General features: G+C 33.4%; 1 protein-coding gene across 1 annotated transcript in view; it reads left to right on the forward strand.

Moving 5' to 3' along the window:
- LOC143237860 (kinesin-like protein KIF19) overlaps positions 1 to 26481 on the forward strand; it is a 93357-nt gene that overhangs the window by 59826 nt on the left and 7050 nt on the right. The window contains 12 exon segments of the mRNA XM_076477544.1: positions 1322 to 1503; positions 3618 to 3747; positions 12232 to 12313; positions 12681 to 12758; positions 13377 to 13423; positions 13616 to 13797; positions 14620 to 14701; positions 16370 to 16501; positions 18476 to 18502; positions 19070 to 19182; positions 21911 to 22026; positions 23702 to 23962. Of these exon segments, the coding sequence (XP_076333659.1) occupies positions 1322 to 1503; positions 3618 to 3747; positions 12232 to 12313; positions 12681 to 12758; positions 13377 to 13423; positions 13616 to 13797; positions 14620 to 14701; positions 16370 to 16501; positions 18476 to 18502; positions 19070 to 19182; positions 21911 to 22026; positions 23702 to 23962 (1432 nt within the window).

The raw sequence follows: 26481 nt of genomic DNA on the forward strand, positions 1-26481 counted from the left end.
TTACACCATATTTGTGTTTCAACGAGTTGAGTAAATATTTTTACACCATATTTGTGTTTAAACATGTTGAGTCAGAACGTTTAGACCATATTTGTGTTCAAACGTGTTGATTAAATGCGTTTACACCATATTTGTGTTTGAACGTGTTAAGTCAGAATCCTTACACCATATTTGTGTTTAAATGTCTTCAAGGAGAACGTTTACACTATATTCCGTTTAAATGTATTGAGTAAATACGTTTACACCATATTTGTGTTTAAATGGATTGAGTAAATACGTTGAACTATATTTGTGTTTAAACGTGTTGAGTAAATGCGTGTACACCATAATTGTGTTTAAATGTGTTGAGTCAATAAGTTCACACCATAATTGTGTTTAAATATGTTGAGTCAATAAGTTCACACCATATTTGTGTTCAGTAGATACATTTACACCTTATTCATGTTTAAATTTGAGTCAGATCTTGTACACAATTTTTGTGTTTAAATGTGTTGAGTAAATACGTTTACTCCATGTTTGTGTTTAATCTTGTTAAGTTAGAACGTTTACAACTTATATTTGTTTAAACGTGTTGAGGCAGAACGTCTACACCAAATAAGTGTTTAAACGTGTTTAGACAGAACTTCTACACCATATTTGTGTTTAAATGAGTTGAGTAAATACGTTTACACCATATTTGTGTTTAAACATGTTCAGTCAGATTCTTTACACCATATTTATGTTTAAACGTTTTGAGTAAAGACGTTTACACCGTATTTGTGTTTAAATCTGTTGAGTCAATATTTACACTATATTTGTGTTGATATGCTAATTATAAATACATTGACACCATATTTGTGTTTTAACATGTTGAGTTAATCCGTTTACACCCAATTTGTGGTTAAATATGTTAAGTATATACTTTTTTACCATATTTGTGTTTAAATGTTTTGAGTAAATACGTTTACACCATATTTGTGTGTAAATTTGTTAAGTAAGAACGTTTACACCTTTATCTCGTTCGTTAGGAAAATAATTAATTTATTGTTTTTATAAAATGTATTTCTTCTAGTATTATTTTAGTATGTTGACCTTATAGAAGTAGTTCATCATGTGTTATCATTCCTAATGAAGGAATATCGACAGTGCTTACCTTAATGTTACACTTATATCCGCTCTTATCAGAGCTGTTATGTTTAGAAACTAAGCTGAAGTGCAAACCCTTTTGTTCTTTAACTGTCAGATCATGATGGTAATATGATGCATTAAGTTGGGTATAATAATAATTGTTGGTTTTGTCCATTGACTGGAATTCGTGTAAACAAATGTTTCACGTCTTCAGCGGTTCGAGGGGCCAAATACATCAATTTCCGTGACAGTAAATTAACCAGACTCTTAAAGGAGCCTCTGTGCGGAAACTGTTACACCGTCATGATCGCTCATATCAGTCCAGCAGCTGTCCATTTTGACGAATCACGTAACACACTTGTGTATGCTGACAGAGCCAAGAATATAAAAAATAAGGTAAGTACAACTAATACATTGAGCAACGACTTACAATCAGTAGGTTAGATCTTGGGTTATATGATAGACGTTTTGAAAAAAGTGAATTCGTTGTTACCTTTAACTGAGAATCATTCAACCCTTACGGACTATCTTACCCTAATTCTTTGCAGCTCAAACTGAAATTTATCTCAAATATGGATTTTCGGACTAACATTCGAATGCTAAGGAAGAAAATGGGCTTTTAACCAGGGTAGCGGAGATCTATAGATCTATTACCACGGAAGATACATTCTGTAAATATATAGATTGAGATGAGAGGGTGGTGGTTAAACGTGAGGAAACTCACTTTCACTGGTCGGCTAGAAGAAAAGTCTATCCTTAAAACATACATGTTTGTTTATTTCTTTGTTTTTAGAGCAAAACTACGTTAGGCTATTTGTTATGTCTACCGCGAAGAATCAAACTCTGGATTTTAGGGTTGTAATTCCTTAAACCGACCGCTGTTCCACCGGGGGTCGAAGATAAGGAAAGATAAACTGATATAATGGCTAACTTAATGAAAGTTCGTTGACCTAAAGAGTTGTCCAAGAGTTAGTGTGGGTGATGAAGTAGGGATAGCTACTGTAGATATTCGTCGTGTAGCTTTGCGCGAAATTGGATTACTGACAGGGAGTTTTTAATCGGACAAATTAGCTCTATCCTACTTTAAGGAAATGATACTGTTCTAGAACTTACTACAAGAGTGTTCAAATTTTACGAACTTGGTCAACTCCGACCAGTTTTTAGTGAGTAGCTGAAATTAGAAACTTTGGAATTAGTTTAGTAATCACGTTTTTCGTGTATAAACGTTTCTTCTGGAAAGGTAGCCATGAGTAAAAAACAACAAATATTTAATGTTTATTCTGTCTTCCAGTGTCATAACCGTTGGTAACAAACTTCTGTCTTCCAGTGTCATAACCGTTGGTAACAAACTTCTGTCTTCCAGTGTCATAACCGTTGGTAACAAACTTCAATCCGAAATTGAAAGTTTAAACGAATAAGTTAAAAACTGTTGATATAAGGTTTAGAAAAAGAACACGTGGCATTTTTACTTTAATTTTTTTATAAATGTAATATTGTTCACGAAATTAAGTGACTGCAAAAAATACCTTCCGTTCCAGATAATGGTAATTATATACTCCAGCAAAAACGCCGCCCTATTGGCGACTGTTTTAAATAGTAATTGCTAACTGTATCATTCATACCTTATCGAGAAAAATACAAAACTCAATAATTTTTAAAAGGATTTTTCTAAGAATTACTGCATGGGTAAAGTGTTCGGCTGCGCTGTAATGATTTTATATATTAAAAGTGGTAACCTTAATTTTTGAAGAAAAAAAAAACACTTTTATAAGAACTATTTTAGTACTATTCTTTGATAGGCTGTTTAGGCAGAGTATTCATGATGCAACCTTGTATAATGGACGGTAATTGTCTCTTGTGGAGACACAAGTGTAGAGGGCGACGTTTCGAAAGTCTTCCGTCTTTCGTCTTCGTATTTTAATACTATATTAACAAATTACCTCAGTGAATATGTAATGAAACCCTCACTTACAGCCTTCGTAAAAGTCATGTTCGTGTTATGAGGAGACTATTTTGATTTAAACTTGTGTTCTATCGTAAAGAAATGGTTGTTGCACATACCGCAGTTATTTTATAAATTTCTGAATCTTTAACACTTAAAGTGTGAAAGTTTTCATACAATCTTATTTGAGATGCTTTTCAATAGATGACGCCACAGTATATACATCATAAAGATATGCGCTTCGTCCTTTATGGTGAGGTTCTCTCGACATCTGTTCAAATAAGCAAATCAACTTTTAATTTTCTTTTATTTTACCTTTTTTTTACTTACTTAGAAAATGGACGTTTCTATTTGTCATTTATTGTACAGGTTTTAATTTTTCATTTATCACACTTACATGAGAATTGGACTTTTTATTTGTCATTTATCGTACAGGTTTTAATTTTTCATTTATCATACTTACATGAGAATTGAACGTTTCTATTTGTCATTTATCGTACTTACATTTATTGTACAGGTTTTAATTTTTCATTTATCATACATGAGACCTGGATGTTTTTATTTTCAGGTGCGTAGTAACGTACAGGATGTTTCTCAACATGTCGCTCAATATGAGACAATAATATCAGAGCTTCGTCAGGAAATACAAAGGTTACGGAGCAAGTTAGAAGGACAGAATGACCCCAAACCTTCAGAAAGTAAGTAATTAAGCACAAAGCAACACAATGGGTATTTGTATTCTCTCCACCATGGGTATCGAAACCCAGTTTCTACCGTTGTAAGTCTGCTGTGCCAATGGAGGTGGAAGTATAGGTTTAGCGTCCGAAACTTATACTTCAAGCATTCAGAAAGTAAGGATATAGTTTCAGTGTATGAAACTAAAGTAAGGATATAGTTTTAGTGTATGAAACTAAAGTTTCAAGCACATAGAAATCAAATATGTAGTTTTAATCTACAAAACTAAAATCTGAAGCCTTCATTTACTGTCGGTAAGTGAAACACTTTTTAGTTTGTGGCTATGTATCCAGAGCATAGTTTAGCATTATCGAACAGAGAATTTGAAATTTTGCTAGTTCTAGACGTAATACTGTGAAACGGCCCAGCATAACGGTCGCAGGTTCAAATCACCATCACGTCAAAATAAAACAATACTTCACCAACATCAATAAGATTCCTCCACAAACCGTAGAAAACATACGCACACACCTAGACAGTAAGCAAAATCAACCAACTAAAGTAAATACAGCTCACGAATCAAAAAACCACGAAACCATATACTGCTGTATACCATATATTACTGACATCAGCAAACAAATAACCAACATTTGGCAAAAATTAGTAACAAAATATGACATTCCAATTAATACCAAATTTATTCAAAAACCCGGCACAAAACTGAGGTCTATACTATGTAAAAACTACACTGACAAACACCACACCAACATTATTTATAAAATACAATGTGACGACTTCTATATTGAGAAACAAGTAGAAAAATGGAAACCAGATTCAAAGAACATAAAAGTCACCTTCACACGTTTTCGAACACTGGATCAAATAAACACAACATAACCATAGAAAACACTCAAATACTAAATAAAGAAACAAACATAAACAAACGCAAAATTAAAGAAGCCTTACTTATACAACAACTTAAACCCAAAATAAACCAATATAAAGGAACGCCTTTATACCTATATTAATAAAATAAAATAAATAAAATTATATATTCAAACATCTAATACCGCCCTCTACATTTCGACACACAGTTACACAACCCCTTTCAGACATGTGGTCGGCTTCCGGTCAGTTACCTCTTTCTTTGTGAACCTGACGATGACCGAAGAAGGTCGAAACGTTGTTGCTCTTCTATGTAAAAGTGTTTTTTTCAGCCCAAAGAGCAGATTTTGCATATAAATTTCTCAACAATGATGAAGAGAGACCTAAACAACTCTCTCCGTTAAATTTATATATTAGATCATTAAGATAAAATCATTTAAAATAATAATAATATTAGTAATATTAGAATTGTGCTAAAATAAAACACGCCACCTACGTTCTAGACTTAATAAAAAATAATAATAATAATAAAATAAAAGAACAATATAAATGTACATTGCCCTGAAAAGGACCAGATTAAAGTTATGATACTCTCCAGCCATTCTGTATTTACTCGAAATATATTAATATGACCACTACAACAAAGTAATGAAAGGAGGAAGAGGTCCAGTGTACCTGACCCTCCTGGGTATACAAATAAATATTCCCAAATACCAGAGAGAGAGAAACACGCTTCTGGAGATTGCGTTACTGGCGAGAGAAAAGATGAGCAGAGATTTTGTGGGCTCCTAAAAGGTGTGAGCGTATAGCATGGTGTGATTGAACAGGCTCAGACAGCGATATAGTTTATTTTAAGGCGAGAAATGACTGAGAAGTAAAATCACTCTGTTGCGTGAAACACAGGCGGAGAGAGAAAAACACATAGAAAAGAAAACCCAACTATACGTAAGTCTAGTGCAGGTGGCTTAAACTTAAACGAGAGCTTTCAATTGAAAACTAATGCAGTTAGCAAAAGAAGATCTAAAATTAAAAATCAACTCCAGTTAAAGATACAACTAGTACTAATAGTAGTAAGATAAAGAAAGTCTGTAAAATAAGTAAAGAAAATGCAATTACTGCAGACAGTGAACTGAGGCTACACCGATCAACAGTGTAATAGAAAATGAAAATATAACTAGTAAAAGCATAAGTAATCAGAAACCTGTAATCAGATATTGAAACTAACACTAACACAGATCGTGAGGAAGCAAGTTCTGACGACGAAGGATTCACACTTGTGAAAACTAGAAGTCACAAAAAACAAGCACAAACAAATACAGAACACACGTTCAAAAACTGAAACAAAACTACTGATATTTGCTATTACTATACAAGGCATTCCAGGAACATACAACCAGCCTCAACTAGCTAAGGAAATTTACAGGTGTAAACCAAAGACAAATATTAAGCGTCTACCCCGCGGCGGTGTTCTGGTTCAAGGACAGGAACCCGCTGACCTAAATAGATTATTAATAAAATAGCCTTCAGACGCTTTTAAAACAGGTCATATTACCATACACTTGCCTGGAGCAAGGTCAACACTCAGATCTTTCGTAATCCGGGTGGTGCACTACTCCATAGACACAGAAGACATAAAAGAAATAAAAGAAGCACAAACACAACAAAATATAAAATTCATTTCGGTTGAACGCATAACTTCAAACATAACAAAAAAAACCACAAACTTAATTAAAGTAGTTACAGACATCACTCAGGACATAACAGAACTAATAAATAATAGTATCACAATGTGGTATCAAAAATACACAGTGGAATAAACTAAAACACCGTCAGTGGTAGTAACACAGTGTTACCAGTGCCAAAGGTTTAGACATGTAACAGCAACATGCCAAGCAACTGCATGTTGTGTAGGCTGTGGAGATAACCACCACATATCGCAATGTACTAAACAAAACCCCAAACCTAAATGTTGTAGCTGTGGGGAAGAACACACGGCAAACTATAAAGGTTGCCAGAAATATAAATCAATTAAGACGCATATGTATGAAATTAAAAATCCAAACACACACAAGTCAAAAATACACACAATCCAAGAACAATCAAAATCAACAACCACTCAAATACCAGAAAACATAACCTGCATCAAACACACAAGTAAACTCATATGCTGCAACAGTAAAAAAACAAAAAAAACATTACACAGTCAGGAAAAACCACCAACAATTAGTTTTGTTTGTTTCTTTGTTTTTTTGGAATTTCGCACAAAGCTACTCGAGGGCTATCTGTGCTAGCCGCCCCTAATTTAGCAGTGTAAGACTAGAGGGAAGGCAGCTAGTCATCACCACCCACCGCCAACTCTTGGGCTACTCTTTTACCAACGAATAGTGGGATTGACCGTCACATTATACACCCCACGGCTGGGAGGGCGAGCATGTTTAGCGACGCGGGCGCGAACCCGCGACCCTCGGATTACGAGTCGCACGCCTTACGCGCGAGGCCATGCCAGGCCCCAACAATTAGTGAAGATTTGCTTAAAACAACTGAAGTCACACACAAAACCACACCAATGAATACTGAAAATACATTGACCAATGCCATTACTTCCACTTTCTCTAAAGTAATGGCCGAATACACAAACACAAATAAGGAAAACAGATTAATAGACATAGTCGTTAAAATAATTATGAAAAAAATACCTACCGCAATACCTATCTTAACATATATCATGAACTCTATCAACCATGGATAAATTCACAGTACTACACATCAGTATCTAGGGTGCTATTGCTTCCAAGAAACATGAGATTGAAGATATAACCAACACCATAAAAACGGATGTCTTTCTAATTAGTGAAACAACACTCTATAACTACCACAGATTTAAAATAAAAGGATATTCTATTGTCAGACAAGATAGAAAGGGTAAGAGAGATTCAAACAGAGGAATATTATTACTGTATAAAACTGAACTTATAGTTCAGGAACTAAGAATACCTTCTAATGAATCAGTAATAATAAACGTAAGAAATCAAAATAATACTGAAGTAACAGTGGCGAGCATTTATTGTTCGGCTAGCAAAGTATTAGATGCTAATATATTACATTCATATATAACCACAACCTCAATATAATAATTATAGGAGATTTAAATAGTAAACACATCACCTTCAACTGTAGATGTAACAAACCCTAATGGTAAAATACTTTATAAATTTCTAACTGAAACTAATATGATCTAGTTAAATGATGCAACACCGACACATATCTCGTTCGCACACGGCACCAGTGAAATACTGGACTTATGTCTGTGTTCGTATAATATGAGTCGTAAATTCGTAAGCTTCTCTGTTGGTCACAACATAGATAGTGATCATCTTCCAGTCTGGTGTATCTTCAATCTCACCCACCACTTAAACAAAATTAAAGTAAAATATAAATTATATTATAAAAAAAGCTTATTGGCCATAGTTTCAATCAGTCATTGACCAAATGTTTCCAACTGAAGTAGTTAACTTTGCCGCTGACGCTGATGCATATAGTCATATAATCTCTGATTGCCTAACACATGCAGCCAACAGCTCAATACCGAAAGAAAACACTCCACAACAACACACACATGGCAACCACGTCAAGAAATAATACACCTAGTAATTTGTTTGTTTTTGGATTTTCGCACAAAGCTACTCGAGGGCTATCTGCGCTAGCCGTTCCTAATTTAGCAGTGTAAGACTAGAGGGAAGGCAGCTAGTCATCGCCACCCACCGCCAACTCTTGGGCTACTCTTTTATCAACGAATAGTGAGGTTGACCGTCACATCATAACGCCCCCACGGCTGGGAGGGCGAGCATGTTTTGTGCAACCGGGATTCGAACCCGCGACCGTCGGATTACGAGTCGAACGCCTTAATAGTAGCAAAATACATAAATTCAAAAACAAAAGCAACTCAAGACAATATTTGGACATTGCCCTGAAAAGAACCGGAGTATTGTGAGTTACTCTGGCCCTTAAGCACTGCAACTACAACATAATGGTAGCCGACATAAAAGTCAGGGATGGAGGAAGAGGTCTTGCGCACCTGACCATTCTGGGTATCTAAAATCCAACATACCCAAATACCCACAAAGAAGAAAAGCAAACACGCTTCTGGAGGCAGGTGCTGCTGACTGGATGTCTTTTCTTTCACTTGTGGCTCAAACAAAGGGTAATGTTAAAACTTAGTTTTGAGGAAATATAGACATCTTTTGATAATTATCGTCCTACATTAGTGGGTTAATTTTTATTGACGAAACCAGAACTGTTTATGTTATGTCACTCTAAGCTTCCCATAATGTCTTAACTAAACTACGTGACTTTCACTTAGACTAGGCATGCCAAACTACATAAGGACAAGAGAGAAAGCAGCTGTTTAATTATTGGGCTACACTTTACTGACATAGTAATATTTGACTGTCAACCTTATAGCCCACCCAGAGCCTCAGGGTGTAGACCTCGACTTTTACATAATTGGGATATGAACCACAAACCACAGTTTCACAGTTAGGATACGATAATTGTTAGGACACGCTTTCTGTTTACCTTTTAATATGAAGTATTTTAACAACAGATGACAAATCTTCATGCACTACTAGGGTTATATCTCCCATTAGTTAATAGTACTTCGTTTATTGAGTTAAAAATATACTATATTACAATTTGCAAGGCCCTCTAGTGGAGCAGAATTAAGTCTGAGGGCTTGTAACATTAAAAATCTTGTTTTGATTACCCCCCATTCGACAGAGCACGGAGAACCCACAGTAGAGCTTTGTGTTTAATTCTAAAGAAACAAACAAAATTAAACCATGAGCAAGCTGAAGTCAGAGTATATCAAAGTTTTATATTTCTCATTTTTTGTGCATTATTAATTAAATTAATTACATTGGTTCTAATTATCATTTTAATTAATATTTCTGCCACAAATATTCGATGCTGATGTTTGAACACATAAATAAATATTTTATTCCATATACTTTCGTTTCTTAATTATTGCTAAAAAGAATTATTACAATCTTCCAGTAATATTGTTCATACAATAAGCTCTCTGTATATACCCACTATAGGTATAGAAACCTGAATTATAGCGTTATAAACCTTTGGACTTACTGCTGCGCCACTGTTGAGTCTTTATTGGAAATGCTTTGTGTAAGATCTAATGTATCTTTCTGTACACAAATAAACACACACACACATACATATATACATATATATATAGAGAAAGACAACAATATTCTAACGTTGTAGGTAAAACAGTCATCTATAATTACAGGATCTAGTCAAGTTCACTTTTCTCTTTATGTCTCCATCAAAAACGATGATTGTCTATCTAAATTTAAATCTTTCTACTTTACTAAATATGTTTCTGATACCTTTCTTATAACTAGTAATTAAAAGCATACTTAACTATTTTGTTGTTGTTTGTAATTAAACACAAAGCTATACAAAGGGCTATATGTACAATGACCACCACGGCTATCGAAACCTGGTTTCTAGCAGAAGTCCACGCCACTTGATGGGGGTATACATTTTTGAACAACTTACCAACATAAAATTTACTGTTTTGATTAAAAATTGTATCAAAGCCTTTTAGGTTTGTTTTTTTGGTTTTTATATGTGGGGTATACGAACTAGTTGTTCACGTTAGCTTAGAAAGAGGAAACTTAGTGAACATCACCATACATCAACTCTTCCACAATTCTTCTTTGCCATCGACTAGAGTGACTAACTGAAGTCCTTAACCACTAGGCAATACAACCTTTTAGAACAATTATCTCTTAATATAGTGAGACTGATATAGATATTAAGTAAGTAAGTTGGGTTTTTACTTGAAATATCTGACTATAACTACAGAACTGAAGAAAACAAAGACAGTTGTATGCTTCAAAAAAACTTATTTTATTGACAACTATGGTTTTACCAGTAAAGTCAGCATCAGATACCCACTGAAATGGTTTGTTAACGGATTTATGTATTTTGAACCAAAGAACCAAAACTGACCTTAATGTCCACCTTGAGAGAAATGTTCTATTTTTTCCTAATTATCTTTGTTTTCTCTACAGTTCTGTACCCATGGAGTTCACTGAGTGCTGACTGGCCGTTTCAAGTATCAATTATATTCAAGTACATAATTAACTTTCCTGATTCCCACAAGTCACCTTATAACAAAACTTTCAACCATAATAAAATCATTACTGTTTAATGTATATTTTCAACATGGGAACTTAGAACAAACATTATGAACGTTTCAATAAATAACATATCACTGTTACAAATACAACATGACTTTGATTCAGTCACACCTTGGTACAGTTAAAACACATCATAACTTCAGTTCAACCGTACCTTGATATGATTAACACACCATAACTACTTTTTTTCACATCTTGTTCTAGTTAATAAACACACCCTGACCTCAGTTTTTCCCACACTTTGCTATGGCTAAAAACACCCAATAACTCAGATTTTTCCACATTTTAGTATAGGTAAAAAACACCCAGTAACTATGGTTTTTTTCACACCTTGATATAGTAAAAAAACAGATCCAGTAACTCTGGGTTTTCCACATCGATGGTATGGATAAAAATCACACAGTAATTATGGTTTTTCTACACCTGACATGGTTAAAAAAACAGTCAATAACTCTGGTTTTACCACACCTTGGTGTGTGTAAGTATCAACCAGAAACTGTGGTTTTTCATGCCTAGACACGGTTAAAAAAAAAACCAATAACTCAGATTTTTTCACACCTTGGTATGGGTGAAAATCACCCAGTGACTATGATTTTTCCATGCCTTGATATGGTTTAACAAAAAGACCCAGTAACTCAGATCTTTCCACACCTAGGTATGGATAAAAAACACACAGCAACTCTGGTTTTTCCACACCTCATAACAATGATTCTTCATTTGTGGTCGTAAGCAAACATTTCATAAATATTCAGTATTTTTTACTTTTAGCACATGTGCACAAGTAATGTGATGCTTCAATAAAAGTAAGAGCATTTCCATACTTGTTTTTACATTTTACTGAGCAAACATGCATGTGAAGTAATGTCTTGAAATAATTGGTTTTTGATATACATTAAGTTACAGAGGAGCATTAATGTTACATTAATAAGTTATCATTGTAGTTATCAAAGTTACATAAGCAATAAAGAAATTCGTCATGGTTGTTTAACAGGACATGTAACTACTTGATAAATTGATATACAAACTAATAAAAGGTCTTATAAAATGAGGGTGATACATGTAATAACACTATGAAAACAAAATATCAAAACCAGTTCGTTCATTAACACATGTGTAGTATTACCATTGAAACCTCAAGGCTTTGTATGGCTGCATACCTAACATTAGCAACTTTTTCATAAGTTTCCAGGATGTACATATTTATATGTATGTATAAATACAGAGAAAACTTTGTATGGAAATTTGTTTATAATACAGAAATCCATATTTAGTTTGATAATAATACTTCTGTCTTTGATATAGCCACCAGGCAGCACTCTAGAAAGGTTATTTCTATTTGACTTCTTGTTGTGTTATCAGTTACTGTACATTATATGATAATATTTTGAAACTGGCCTGCAGGTTGTCAGAAAATGGTAGAAGGGAAAACCAAGCAACTAAAAGACGAAGTGATTGAGTCCTTCAATCAACAGATGGAAGTCAGGTACGTTACGCCAATACTAATCACAAAAAGAAGACAAAACCTTTAACTTATCATCTAGATAACTGAAATGAATGTTCTATTTCTACTTCTGTTGAAATAATACATTTGTCTAGTCATAAAGAAGCAATTCTAATTAAATATGTTTGTTAAAAAAAAACATGAAATATATTGTCACATAGAATAGTTTGTAGAATAATTCGTTATTGCCTAAGATGTGCAAAGTCTGGCTTATGATGAATCCATGGGATTCTCTTATTTTATATGTTCTATAATTTAACAAGAAGAACGAAATCATTAAATCATTTACTGCGTTCAAGTTATGGAAGATTATGTTTATAATTTAAAATACTTGTTTGTGCTTTAACAGGCGTAGGATCATGGAAATCGACAACTCTCTACTTAACCTTGGAACTGAGTTTGGTAAAACTGTCCTCATTTTGAATGAGTAAGTAGTTAGAGTTTTATCAGTGTTTAGGACTATCAAAGACAATTACAGTTTTCACGTTTATCCTTGAGACTTCTGTAAATAACACAGTACAGTGTGGAGTTTCTACTTTCTTTTCTAAAATTTGTTGTAATCTAGTGTATAAAGTTGTAACTTTTAAAATTTTGAACATAATATATTAAAGTGAAATAGTGTCCCTGTTATCAGCACTTCAATATATACCATAAACATTCCACAATCTCCATAGTACCATGCAACCAACAATGTCCATCTTGCCAACATTCCACAATCTTCATACTACCAACACTCCACAATGTTCATGTTAAAAACACTCTTTGATCTCCACAGTACCATACTACCAACACTCCCCAATGTCTATGTTACCACCACCCCACAATGTTCATGTTACCAACACTCCCAATGTCCAAGTTACCAACACTTCACAATGTCCATGTTACCAATACTCTACAATGTCCATGTTACCAACACTTCACAGTATCCATATTATGGACACTCATACAGATGGCAGTGTTGTTCAACACTTGTGCTATTGAATTAAGTGTTTTTCTGATACCTTTCTTACCAGATTTCTGCAACGGCGATTTTTTATCATTTCAGATGGGAAAGAAGCAAAGCCAAACAAGGACTGAAGCACAAAGACATCTGTAAGTTAATAAAAGGTTCATCTAATCAAGACTTTTCAGTGTATCTGATTTATCTAACTCTTACTCTCACCTTCTGTTCCAGATGTCAACTTTCGTATAATTATTATATTTAACTTTTTAGTTTTCCATTTCTTGTACCAGATTATTAGATTCCTAGTTAATACAGTCTCACATTTCATTTCTAACGTCTAGTATGTGACCTAGACCAAGGTAAGGAAAACCTACTGATGGATACCGACATCCCAGAATATGTGAGACAAGCCTGGGAAGATATAGAATATATACAGGCAGAGCAGCAGCGGTTCATGGCACTTCGAGAGGATACTGAAAGGGAATATGAAGACTGCTGTGGGAAAACTTACAGACTCGCTGAAGTAAAACACAATAATATATACCTGTGTCAGGAGTGTTCTGTTAGCTTGTATCAGATGTCTAAAACATAGTAAAATATATACCTATATCAGAAATGTTCTGTTAGCTTGTATCAGATGTCTCAAGCACAGTAATTTATACCTGTATTAGGAGTGTTCTGTTAGCTTGTATCATATTTCTAAAACACAGTAATATATAGCTGTAATAGGAATGTCCTGTTAGCTTCTATCAGATGTCTAAAACAGTAATATATACCTGTATCAGAAGTGTTCTGTTAGCTTGTATCAGGTTTGCCTATTCTGTGAAAGCTTGTAATATATTTCTGAAACATGAACTCTTCATTAGATCATATGATGTTTGTAAGAAACTGTAAGAGAAGCGTTGCACTAATTTATAAAAACACTGTACCACATATATACATCTATTATAACTTTATGTAAAATAATCTGATTTATTCTTATAACTATAGCATTATTAGTTCGTCTCAGTTCTCTAACACTCTAATTTGTACCCGTAAAAAGGTTTTTTGTTAGATTATCTCCTTTCTGTTAAACTCTGTAATCTGTATGTGTAGCCGGAATGTTTAGTTTCGTAGTTTTAGAATGATAATACTTTTATGTTAACAACCCTAAAGCATTCCATTACATAATTATGATAACAAGAATTACACGACTTCCCTTACGATATAATTTACTTTATAACTTGCATTCTGGTGTGTGTGCTAAAACTAGTTCTTTATCTACTCTTATTTCTGTATATTACTCAACACAGACTGAAGTTTTGGTTTCAATTTCATCACCGAGTAAATATTACTTTTTTTACAGGAATTACCAGGAAAAGTGAGCACTGATGAAGAAAGAGAAATCCTCAACCTTCTTACAAGAGTTCATGAGCTGGAGATACAAAGTATGGTAGCTATGTTCAGTCACAATAAACGACATTAATACAATCATATTAAACGTGGAATGATATTATGAAGTTTTTATTTTTTCGTGTTTTGGTTATTTTTAAAAAGTATCAGACTTTGTAAAACCAATTATCCTGATATCAATCAGGTTGGGTGTTATGCAGTGAAAACAACCTATTGTAGAACAGTGTGTGTTATTAACAGGAGTGATAGTTGAGAATTTTTCCACCTTCTATATCTTAGACCATGGTAACTTAATCTCTTACATATTTTCCTACTGCACCTTACTTCTCATACTAAATTTCAAGTTAAGACAAACCTGAGATGTAATATTTCCAATTTTTAGTGAATTTCTTCCAATTGTTTATACGCATCAAAAGAACGGAAAGTTTATTTCATAGTTTTCAAGTTTGGTACACTGATACAGCTTTACAGCCCACAATAAAGTGTCTCATTTAGCGCAAGTATGTGCATAGTTATTCAACAAAAATCGCTCCAATGTGATGAAAATGTTTACTCACACCTTTGCAAAACGTTACGTGAGTTATCAGTCTATCACTTTTGTCATTCGGATTAAAGAATCCTGACTTAAAGCAGCAAAACAACGGGATGAGAGGACGTGCAGATACATAAGTATTGTTTAGACCAAACAAATTAGATTAGCAGCTTATAGCTCAGGTTTTCAAAATAATTATAGGGGTGGACAGTTATTATTCATTGCCAATTTTAAGCATAAATTTAGTAAACTCCATAAAATTATCCTAATTAAAGAGCGTTTAATGTTCTTATACAATTAGCTTAAAGAATGATGATTGATACGGCTGAACCGATTGCATGGAAGTGATGACAAGAAACCATTAATCTGGATTCCATGGTGTTACTATGAAGGAAGCTATTGGTAGTGTTTTGTATAGGAAGCTTACCACTATATACTTTAAATAATCTGGTTGTTTCTGTAAAGTATAGGTTTGTTTGTGCTTTTAAAACTAACATTGGTTACTGTCAGGTATCACTTTCTAACTTGTTGTGGTTTGTTGGTGTGTTTTAACAAAGAGTCGTGATATCTAATGAAAAACACCTCAGGTGTGAAAAAAAATGGCGTGGCCAAAAATGATTGGATGTGCGACTTAAAGGAATTAAATCAAAACTGGGGACCAAACTGGTAGCTACAGTTACAACATTGGGAGATGATGGTGGTTAAACCAAAATACGTGGTATAGCTGACTAATGAATGAATATTTGCTGTCAAAATTCTTACAAATGCTATAACTGTAGCTACCAGTTTGGTTCCCAATTTTGATTTCATTTCATTAATTCGCACACTCAATCATTTTTTGGCCACACCTAATTTTCACACCTAAGGTATTTTTTATTAGGTTTGAATGTTCATATAATTACGTGAAGATAATAAACTTTAAGACATTAATTAATGATTACTTAGCCAGTGATTGTGGGTGTGAAACGATTAAAAATAGACTAAAATTGTAATATTTGTTTGATTTTATAATCTAGAAACTCATGCATGTAAATATTACTCACAGTAGGTATGTGAACAAGTAAATACCTCTAAATAGATACCCATTAAGACTATATGGGTACTTGTTTTCCTATTTTTAATGTTTTCGGTTACCCAGGAAGTTAATGAAATTTTACTGTTGTTTTATTAGAAATTGAAATGCAAGCTGATCAGTTAATTCGAGAACACGAACTACGACAAAGAGATATTATGATTTTACGGTTTGACCGTCAGAGGGAGTTCTGTGATGAGATTATATCTAAACAAAGACAGTTGATTAATGGTAAGTCACAAACGAGAGGGAGATCTTTTTTGACGTTTTATCAAAAGGAAGCAACTTATTGATCGTCTGTGAATTTCCAAACGTTTCTACAATTTGACCAACTCAGGGAGTTAAAGCGTTTTAATAGCACGTTTCTGTTTCTTAATGTTTTACAGTTTGATCAACAGAGGAAGTTCTGTGATGAGATTGTATCAAAATAGATTAATTATTAAGTATATATTAGTAACACACGTTGTTTCCTGTCATGTTAGGTACATATTAGTAACACACGTTGTTTCCTGTCATGTTAGGTACATATTAATAATACACGTTGTTTCTTATCATGATAGGTACATATTCATGGTACAAGTTTTCTTACAAGCTCACTCTAACTTATTGTTTCCATAACATCTGAAGACAATTCATTTTGTAGGCCAACCACATTATTTGACAAATAAAATTGTCTTAGTTGAAGACTGCTTCTACCTTACCTTTGTTTCATTGTTAAGTATGAAGAAGTTGGTGGATAAACATTACCAATTTTTTTTACAATCTTAAATGCTTCAATCAGATCCCCCCTAACTCTTCTTCTTTCTTCAAGATAAAACAATTTTAAGGATCTTCATCTCTCTTAATATAACAACCTCTCCATCCAAAGGACCGTTTTACTAACCCTCCTATGAACCCTTCATATGAACCCAACGATTCAATGTTTTTCCAAAGTTAAGGACCAAAGACTGGACACAATACTCCAGATGTGGCTCAACCAGTGATATATTCAGTGGAATTATAACCTCTTTAGACGTGTATTCAATTATTCTGTAGATAAAAGCTAAATTACTATTTTTCCTGTCACTACTAATAGCACACTGCTTGGATTGTTTTAAAGACTGATCAACCATTACAACAGGATCCCTTTCCTTCACAACACCTTTAATGTTTCGGTGCAACCCTTTTATTTTTATATTTTCTGTTCCATTAATAAATTCGTAATCCAGATTCCATTACTATTTATTTGTTACTTCTGTAGTACGTCACTTGTGCTTGTTGTTTGTTTTGAATTTCGCACAAAGCTTTACAAGGGCTGTCTTTGCGAGCTATACTTAATTTAGTAATGAAAAACTAGACGGAAGGCAGCTAGTCATCACCACCTACCACCAGTACTTGGGGTACACTTTTATTATCGAACAGTGGGATTGACCATCACATTATAATGGCCCCATGGATGAAGGAGTGAGTATAGTTTGGTGCACAGGGACTTGAATCTGTGATTCTCAGCTTACAAGTCAAGTGCCCTGACCACCTGGCCAAGCTGGGGCCCACTTGTTCCTGTTTCCAGTTATGTCTGTATGACTTAATATATGTATTTATAGATGTGTGTGTGTGTGTGTGTGTGTGAAATAGTAATTGAATAATTAATGCCTGAATAATTCCATTTGTGTGTTACTATATGTTTTATGTCCAATTGTAGGAAGCATTAAACTTGTGCATGAGTCAGCTTCATGACAATGAGAAGTATTAACTGTAATGTTTGTTGTAATAAAAATAACTACATTTTAACACTTTTAATGTTTTTTTAAACCCCACACTGAAATAATCATGTTTATTTAGTAATTATTATTAATCACTTTACTTCGTCCACCGCTAAGAGTGACTGACTGATTAGCGTGACCAAACTGTGAATGGAAGATTCAACTTTGGCAACCCTTTGTTACAATGCTAAACACTATAGAACCATGGGTGCATTTTAACATTAAAAATCCCTTTGTTCAATAAGACAGATGTAACAAAATGTTGGTCGTTGTCGTTGTTGCCCAGCTGTCTTCCTATCGTTCCAATAATCTAAAATTTGGGACATTATTGTATAGACACCTCTCTGTAACTTTGGGCGAAATTCAGAAATGGATTTTTGTCTATTTCATTCAAGTCAAGAATCATTTTACTTGCAAAGTTTTTTTCCATTTGTAACTGACCTGATTGTATTTGTTTTTTCAGCTCTAAGCTCCGGAGGAACAGAATATAGTGAGTATGGATAACTCAATTATTTCTCAGTTAGAATGTAAGTACTTATTGGTGACAACAATACAACAATAAAACTCCCAGTAAATGTAGTTCTTACCACATGAATGTTAATTAATAATCCTGAACAAGACGAGTTTGTTAGCTTTAGAATGCACAGAAATATATCATTATATATTTACAACACACTATAAAATGCTATGCCAAATGTATGAAAAGTCTGGGGCCATAGGTGGTTTGTAGTTTGTTTGTTTGTTTGTTTTTTATTTCAAGTATATGAATGATTATGGCACTGTTAAAGGTCTACTCACTCCTACTGTTAATCCAAACTGGTTTCTAATTACAAGAACAGCATGTTGAACATATTATATAAGATTTGTTGAAATGACTGTGGTTTTACACTTCTCCTGGATTATAATTATAGCTAATAGAACTTAATTAACTTTTGATTATGCTTTAAACATATGTGAATAAAAATATTTACTGTCGGTTGGTTGTACAGTTTATTGTTTGTTTCACACGTGTTCAGTATGCATTGTTGTGAATAGATGGTTTTAATATTGACTGTAGGGAAGACTGCTCGAGAACTGGATGACTTGTATCGAATTTATCAACTGGAAATAGAACAACTTTGGAACAGCAAGGAATCTGTTGAGAAACATCTCGTGAGTCACCCTAACAGGGTACGTTGTTGGTTTATAAAAACATTCCTCGTGCAGAGGGTATTGTTGTTTGACATAACCCTAACAGGGTAAGTTATTGGTTCATAAAGCTTTCTTGTTGAGGGTAACCCTCATGTAGTAAATGTTCTTCTTTGACATAGCCCTCATAGGGCTAATCTTGTTATTCTTTTTAACCTTCATATGACTATCGTTGTTATTTATTTTAACCTAAAAACCTAATCTTATCCATAGTTCTATTCTATACTAAATTATTCCTACTCTTGGCTTGGCGTGACTCTGTAGTTAGAACTGTGAATCCGAGGAATTGGGTGTCCTCGTAATTTGGGGCCCTGGGTACACTATAAAACTGTCAGTCTAATCTCACTCTTCAGTTAGTTATGTGTAACTAAATTGTTGGCAGAGGGTGCTGTAGACTACCCACGTTCTCTTGTCTCTAATTAAAGACGGTTATGCACAGATAGTTTTTAGCGAATGTTTACTCGATTGTTGTTAAACAAACAAACAATATTTGTTACTGTCTTATTTATCTAACCATCTTAAGGTAAATAGCATCTTAGTTTTTCTTCGTGATGTTTTTTAAATGATACTTGCTTGTTTTGTAAAATATCATAGAATGTTTTTCATTGAGCGTCTTTGAGTGTATTATAATATTTAATTTTATGTTTGTTTGTAGTTAGGCACAAAGCTTTTATTGAATATACGGCTATTATATAGTTTTGTGTGGTCTGACTGTGTTAACATACAAGACTGTTGTTTGTTTAAAGTTATATAAAACGTTATTTAATTCAAAACAACTTTAGGATTTAGTGTGATTTAAACTTTAGTTAAACATGGGACTGTTATATGTTTTAATAAGTTCTGAAATTTTGTGAATATGGAACTATCAGCATTATTGACTTTATGTGACCTAAAGATTTATTAATAATAAGATTATTGTGTAGTTAAATATGAGGCTACTACGTGGTTAAATTACTTTAAAAGACTTATTTAAATTTAGTTAGGATCAGATATCTTTCTAGTTTTTATTTTTAGAACGAAATATAACCACCAGTCAGATCTTACGATGTATGATCTGTAACATATTATGAATAAAGCATTAAGGTTGGAAGTTTTTATTTTAATACTCAGATTAGAATTGAGTTTGTTTTTTAGCACGTAATAAGTGAGACTTATTTGAGAAGAATATAATAAGATAGTAAATCTTTTCAGATGTAGCCACTCTAAGTGTTACACTTTTCCTGGCAACAATGTGAACGTTTACATTTTTAATATAAAACACACAAGATAAAGAAGTAACAGTTGTTCCAAGACTGCTCGGTCATTATATATATACATATATATATATATTTTGTTATGGACGTTGCCCAAGGTAAGGTGGAGCCAGGTACTAATCACTTTATCACATGATCTATTATATCAACCTACCAAGTCTGTTTGAGATTGGTTCAAAGACCACGAAGTAATTTGAGAAACAAACAAACACGTTTTTCCTACTCTTTTTAATATAGATATTATGGCTTGTTCCTCTTATTTTTTTCCATAACCTGTAGTAATTTACGATAAATGTTAGTCACCTGATAACCTACCAACTTGTACGGTCTGTTTGTTAACGGTAGTGGCACCTTAAAACAGTTGCTGCACTTATTCTGTGTCAAGTGATCGATCGTTATCTCATAGTCGTACATGTAGTATTATGGCAGGTAAAATACAAGTCATAGAGAACCAACTGTGATCTAAACATATAGAACCAACGGTGGCCTACTTTTCGATCGACACGTGTCAATATTTGAATTCTCCATTGTTTGTTTGAATTAATTTTTGTTCATAACGGAAAGGTGGTTAGGGCACTCAACTCGTAATTTGAGGATCGCGACTTCGATTCCATGTCACACCAAACATACTCGCCCTTTAAGCCATGGGGTCGTTATAATGTGATGGTCAATCTCGCTATTTGTTGCTAAAAGAGTAGCCCAAGAGTTATCAGTAGATGGTGATGAATATCTGTCTTCCCTCTAGTCTTACATTGTTGTATTAGGGAAGGCTAGCTCGGATAGCCCTAGTGTAGCTTTGTGCGAAATTCAAAAACAAACAAACAGACAAAATACCTTGATCAGGTTGTTACTGAACATGCATCTTCCCTGTTTTGGTGAAATTTTAGGGTTACAATAAGAACTAACATGATACCTAACACTGTTTAATATGGTATAAAATATTTTTTTTCTCCAACAGACATGTTTTATGATTTTGTAAAGAAAAATAAATAGGCTACTCCATTCATCTGCTGTTACTGCTCCTAGCGACAAATATTTAGTTTAAAGACAGAGATGTTTGTAGCAGACTGAAAACCTGTAATAAATTTTATCAGTTAATATTTTCACTCATTTCCATTTAGCTTTAACCTGTTATTAGAATATATTGAGAATTTTAAAATTATTACATTTTTAGTGGAAGATGTCGATGTCTGTTACTGTTCGAATACAGCTACGTTAACTTAATGCAATATTGTAATCTATATCTCAAGATAAAATGTATATTAAAAATGGAATTTTGACAGCAATAGTGAATACTAGCTCAAGTCAGAGGTAAAAGAAAGTCTTTTTATAATTAAAAATACAATTACTATCAAACTTATGCAGAGAAAATGAACTACAGTTATTTAATTTTTAACATTTTAATGTGTGAAACAACATGAACTGTGTCTTGTCTTTTTCTATTTTTTGCTTAACAGACGTATTCAGTGTTAGGATTAAGACCCCTGGGATCCAGCGAGTCCATGATAGAGTTGCGAGGACTCAGTGATGAAAAAATTTCCTTTAAACCGTCTCATCTACCACCCATTAACAGGTATTTCATCATCTTCTCTGTTTTTTTTTCTAAATCAGTTTTTTAACTTCCAGTGATTAATGACAGACTTACAATTTTCTCTTTTTTAATTATAATTTTAAACCAGTTGTTTGACTTTCAGTCATTAAAGATATATTAATACTTTGTTTCTGCTGCAGGTATAATTCTGAGTCAGTTCTTTGATTTATATCTATTAGAAACATATTAAAAGATTTGTTCTTCGTAGCTTTAATATACCAATCAACCAACATGTTCATTGACAATTTTTGTCAGATCCAGTGGTTAAAAGGGAATACAATTGTAATGTATTACATCACACACGTTGTGTTAACTGATCCAGTGATTGTAAGTGTTTGTTCAGATTTACATGGACACTGTTCAGTAGTAGTTTTCTTCAAAAAACATCTTTACCCAGTTTTTATCCCATGTCAATAAAAAACTGTACATATTCTGAAATGCATCACTCTAGGTTGTTTATTTTCAAAAAATCTCACATTTCAACTCACTAGACTATTATTTTTGGTGGTAGTTGGTATCATATGACATCACAGTTTGTGCATGAAATGTTCTAAAGGAATTAATCTCAGTTCTCTGACTTGTAAAGTCAGTAAAGTGAGCAGAAATAACAAAACTGGGAACACCAGGCAAGTCAGAAAATCTGAAGGACCATCCAATTAGTGCAGAGATCAGAAAAAAGTTTCGATAAGAGTAGAGAGGTACGATAACCATGTATCAAATATCATTCTTTCATCTGTTGCAGAGTGCATGTCGTAATCATTTCATAGTTGAGCATTCCAGTAACAATGCAACTTTACATGCGAATTAAAAAGGTGTGTTGTACTCTGTTGTGAACATTCTCACAAGAAGACTCATGTGGCACAAAAATAGTAATGAAGCAGAAAAAAAGATAATTTGGTCGAAAGCAATCTAGCCACATTCCGTGATCACTTGTCTACTGTTAAAACTGCATCTTTACGTTGTTAAAATGAAGAAACTTGAAAATACTAGGTGACCATGAAACTTTCACATTACTAATCTAATGAAGACGAGAAACGCTAAATATGTTTTGCATATTACAATAATATACAGGTTTCTATTTATGTCTGCCTTTACTGAAATCGTACAAGTTTCCAATTACTTACAACCCATATTAGACCACCAAAGAATATTGTGTTTAACATTGTTATCAGTCTAATAGCAGTGAAAACTTTGTTTAGAGTTTAAATCAGTAACAAATGTAGTTTCAATGAAGTGAGTTCTTTGTCATCGAATTACTATGACGTTATATCATACCTACTGCATGTTCCTCTTGTTGGATGATAGATACCATAAAGATATTGAACAAAATCAGAATGGAAAGCAATTGTCCAGTTCAGAGTGACATTTGTGGAGAAAGTCTTGAAGGAAAATCTATAGAAGTAGCCAAGTTGAAACAGGCAACGTTTCAATTTGACTTCCTAAAGACTAAAACCAGGAATATTTCGAAACCTAATCCTTTCATATCTGCTTTTCTTGTGTAGATTTTCCTCCAATATTTTCTCCATCAATATCTCCCTGAAGTAAACTGTTGCTGTCCATTCATTGCTGCATGTTCATCGTGAGATCCTGTCTAAATCATTTATAAACATGTCAACCTGTTTCATGTGAATAAAATCCAATTTCCTCTTTGATATAGTCCTGGAAAACTATTCACACCCACTTACAGCAGTCAAGGAAGCCGAGTGGACAGTGGCTTAAGTTTGTCCAGTTATATCCGGTCACTGCCCTCGACTCCCGGAGACCGATTACCGCCTCTCAGTGAAACAGACTTTGTTGGAAATGATGATCCAGTCAAAATACTATATAGAACAAGAAACGTCTCGTCCCTAGCAAGCAGACGTCGAGAACGTAGCAGGGAAAGTTTCTTAACTGGAGGAGTCAGAAACACAAGCAGAAGGTGCATTAAAATATTTACACTGATAAATAAGTTGTCGTCACGTGCATTAAAATATTTACACTGATAAATACGTTGTCGTCACGTGCATTAAAATATTTACACTGATGAATAAGTTGTCGTCAAATACGTTAAAATATTTACACTGATAAATAAGTTGTCGTCAGAGTACATTAAATATATTTACACTGATTAATAAGTTGTCGTCCTTTATTGTCAATCACCTGAAAATTATAATATTTTTGAAAGTCTTAGCTAATGGATAATATGCATTTATATTCTATGTAGAAACTTGTGTGTTTAAATAATGTTTTATAACATGTGGTTTGATATGATAAAAATTAATCTACTATATCATCAGGAGACAAAAACTGCTGATTTTCAAGAGTGTATATAAAATAATGAAGACATTAAAAACGAATTATAAACTTTAATTAAGCCGGGATTGCTAGTAAGAAATGCAGGTAGGTAGATCTAGAATGTATGGTTGTGAGTCATCAAGAGTGGTGTTCTCTTAAGTTAAATTATTGCTGGTTATATTGTAACAACAGAGACGAAAAAAAACTTTTGAGTTGTATTCACTAGTAACTGAACCAGTCTGCGTGAAATTTGACGAAAAAGAGACACATATTTAAAGCTCTGTATAAAACTGCGATAATCAGCAGTGTAATGAGTGTATTTTCTTGTAGCAAAGCCACATCGGGCTATCTGCTGAGTTTACCAAGGGGAATTGAACTTCTGATTTTAGCATTGTAAATCCGTAGACTTACTGCTGTACCAATGGGGGGACACAGTGTAATGAACATTTATACATGCATCTGACTTGTTTTAACATATTATTTTAAAACAAGTGGACTGTGTGCTGTTTGTTTGTCGTTGAAATTTATCACCAACGAGTCACAGACACCTACTGTAAAGAATCTGGCCCATAAATAAAAACCTGACAGTGGGTGGACATTTTATTGTTCTGGTTTATATAGAAGGGGAACTTTTACTGTTAAGATTTGTGTAAGAGAAGAATATTTAAAATTTATGTAAGAGATTGTTGAGATTTGTGTACTGTTCTTTTCTTGATGAGACTTGTTTAGAGGTCTTTCATTGTTGAGAGTCATGTAGGGTGTTTTATTGTTGAGATTTATGTAAGGGTCTTTAATTGATGGAACGTACGTAGTGTTTTTTATTAATGCTTTTTGTCTATGGGTCTGTTATTGTAAAGACTTTTGTGTAGGAGTCTTTTATCATTGAGACTTTCGTAGGGGTCTTTTATTATTGAGACGTGTAGAGGTGTTTTATTGCTCTGATTTGTCTAGGGGTCTTTTATTGCTGCAACGTGTGTAGATTTCCTTTATTGAAGAGTCTTGTTTAAGGATCTTGTATTGTTGAGAACTGTGTAGGGATGTTTTATCAATGTGTCTCGTGTTGGGGTCTTTCGTTATTGAGACTTGTGTAAAGATGTTTTATCTTTGAGACTTGTGTTTGGATCTTTTTTTGTTCACACTTGTGTAAGGGTCTATCATTGTTGAGTCTCATGTAGGTTGTTTTGTTTATTGTTGAGACTTGTGTAGCAATCTTATATTGTGAGTTGTGCAGGGTCTTTTGTTGTTGAGATTTATATTGAGGTCTTTTATTAACGAGTCTTGTTGTATTTGTACTAAATTTTGTGCAGAAGATTTTTATTGTTCAAGTTTGTGTGGGACATCTGTTGTTGAAATCTGTGTAGGAAGAGAGTTATATTGTAGAAATATATGTGGGAAGAGAGTTTTATTGTTGAAATCTGTGTAGGAAGAGAATTTTATTGTAGAAATATATATAAGAAAACAATTTCATTTCTGATGTATTCGTAGAAGGTTTTTTTTTTCATTGCTATGTTTATATAGATCAAGAATTTCATTAATAAGAATTGTCCAGGAAGAGACTTCTGTTGTTGGGATTTGTTTGAATGAGTGACTTTTGTTGTAGAGACTTAAGGAAGATAGGACTGTTGGTATTGATGTATTTTAAATGGAAGAATGTTGGTATTTGGAGTTGCTGAAATGGATTAATGTTGACATTAAAGTCTTTTGAAATGGAACAATGTTGCTATTTTAAGTTGTTGAAATGAATGAATGTTGACACTAAAGTGTTTTAAAATAGAAAGATGTTGTTATTTAGAGTTGCTGAAATGGCCCAATGCAATATTGAAGTCTTTTAAAATGGAAGAATGTTAGTATTTGGAGTTGCTGAGATGCATGAATGTAGACATTAATGTCTTTTAAAACGGAAAAAAAAAATTTGTTACTTAGAATTGTTGAATGGATAAATGTTAACATTCAAGTCTTTTAAAATAGAAAAATGTTGGTATTTGGAGTTGCTAAAATGGGTTAATGTTCACATTGAAGTCTTTTAAAATGGAAGAATGGAAAAATGTTGGTATTTAGTGTGGGTGAAATGGACGAAAGTTGATGTTGAAGTCTTTTAAAATGGAAGAATGTTGGTATCTGAACTAAAACTATTGTATGCATGGCTTTGTCACTAATTTTTTT

The sequence above is a fragment of the Tachypleus tridentatus genome, chromosome 13 (genome assembly GCF_004210375.1).
Source record: "Tachypleus tridentatus isolate NWPU-2018 chromosome 13, ASM421037v1, whole genome shotgun sequence".
NCBI classification, from domain to species: Eukaryota; Metazoa; Arthropoda; class Merostomata; order Xiphosura; family Limulidae; genus Tachypleus; species Tachypleus tridentatus.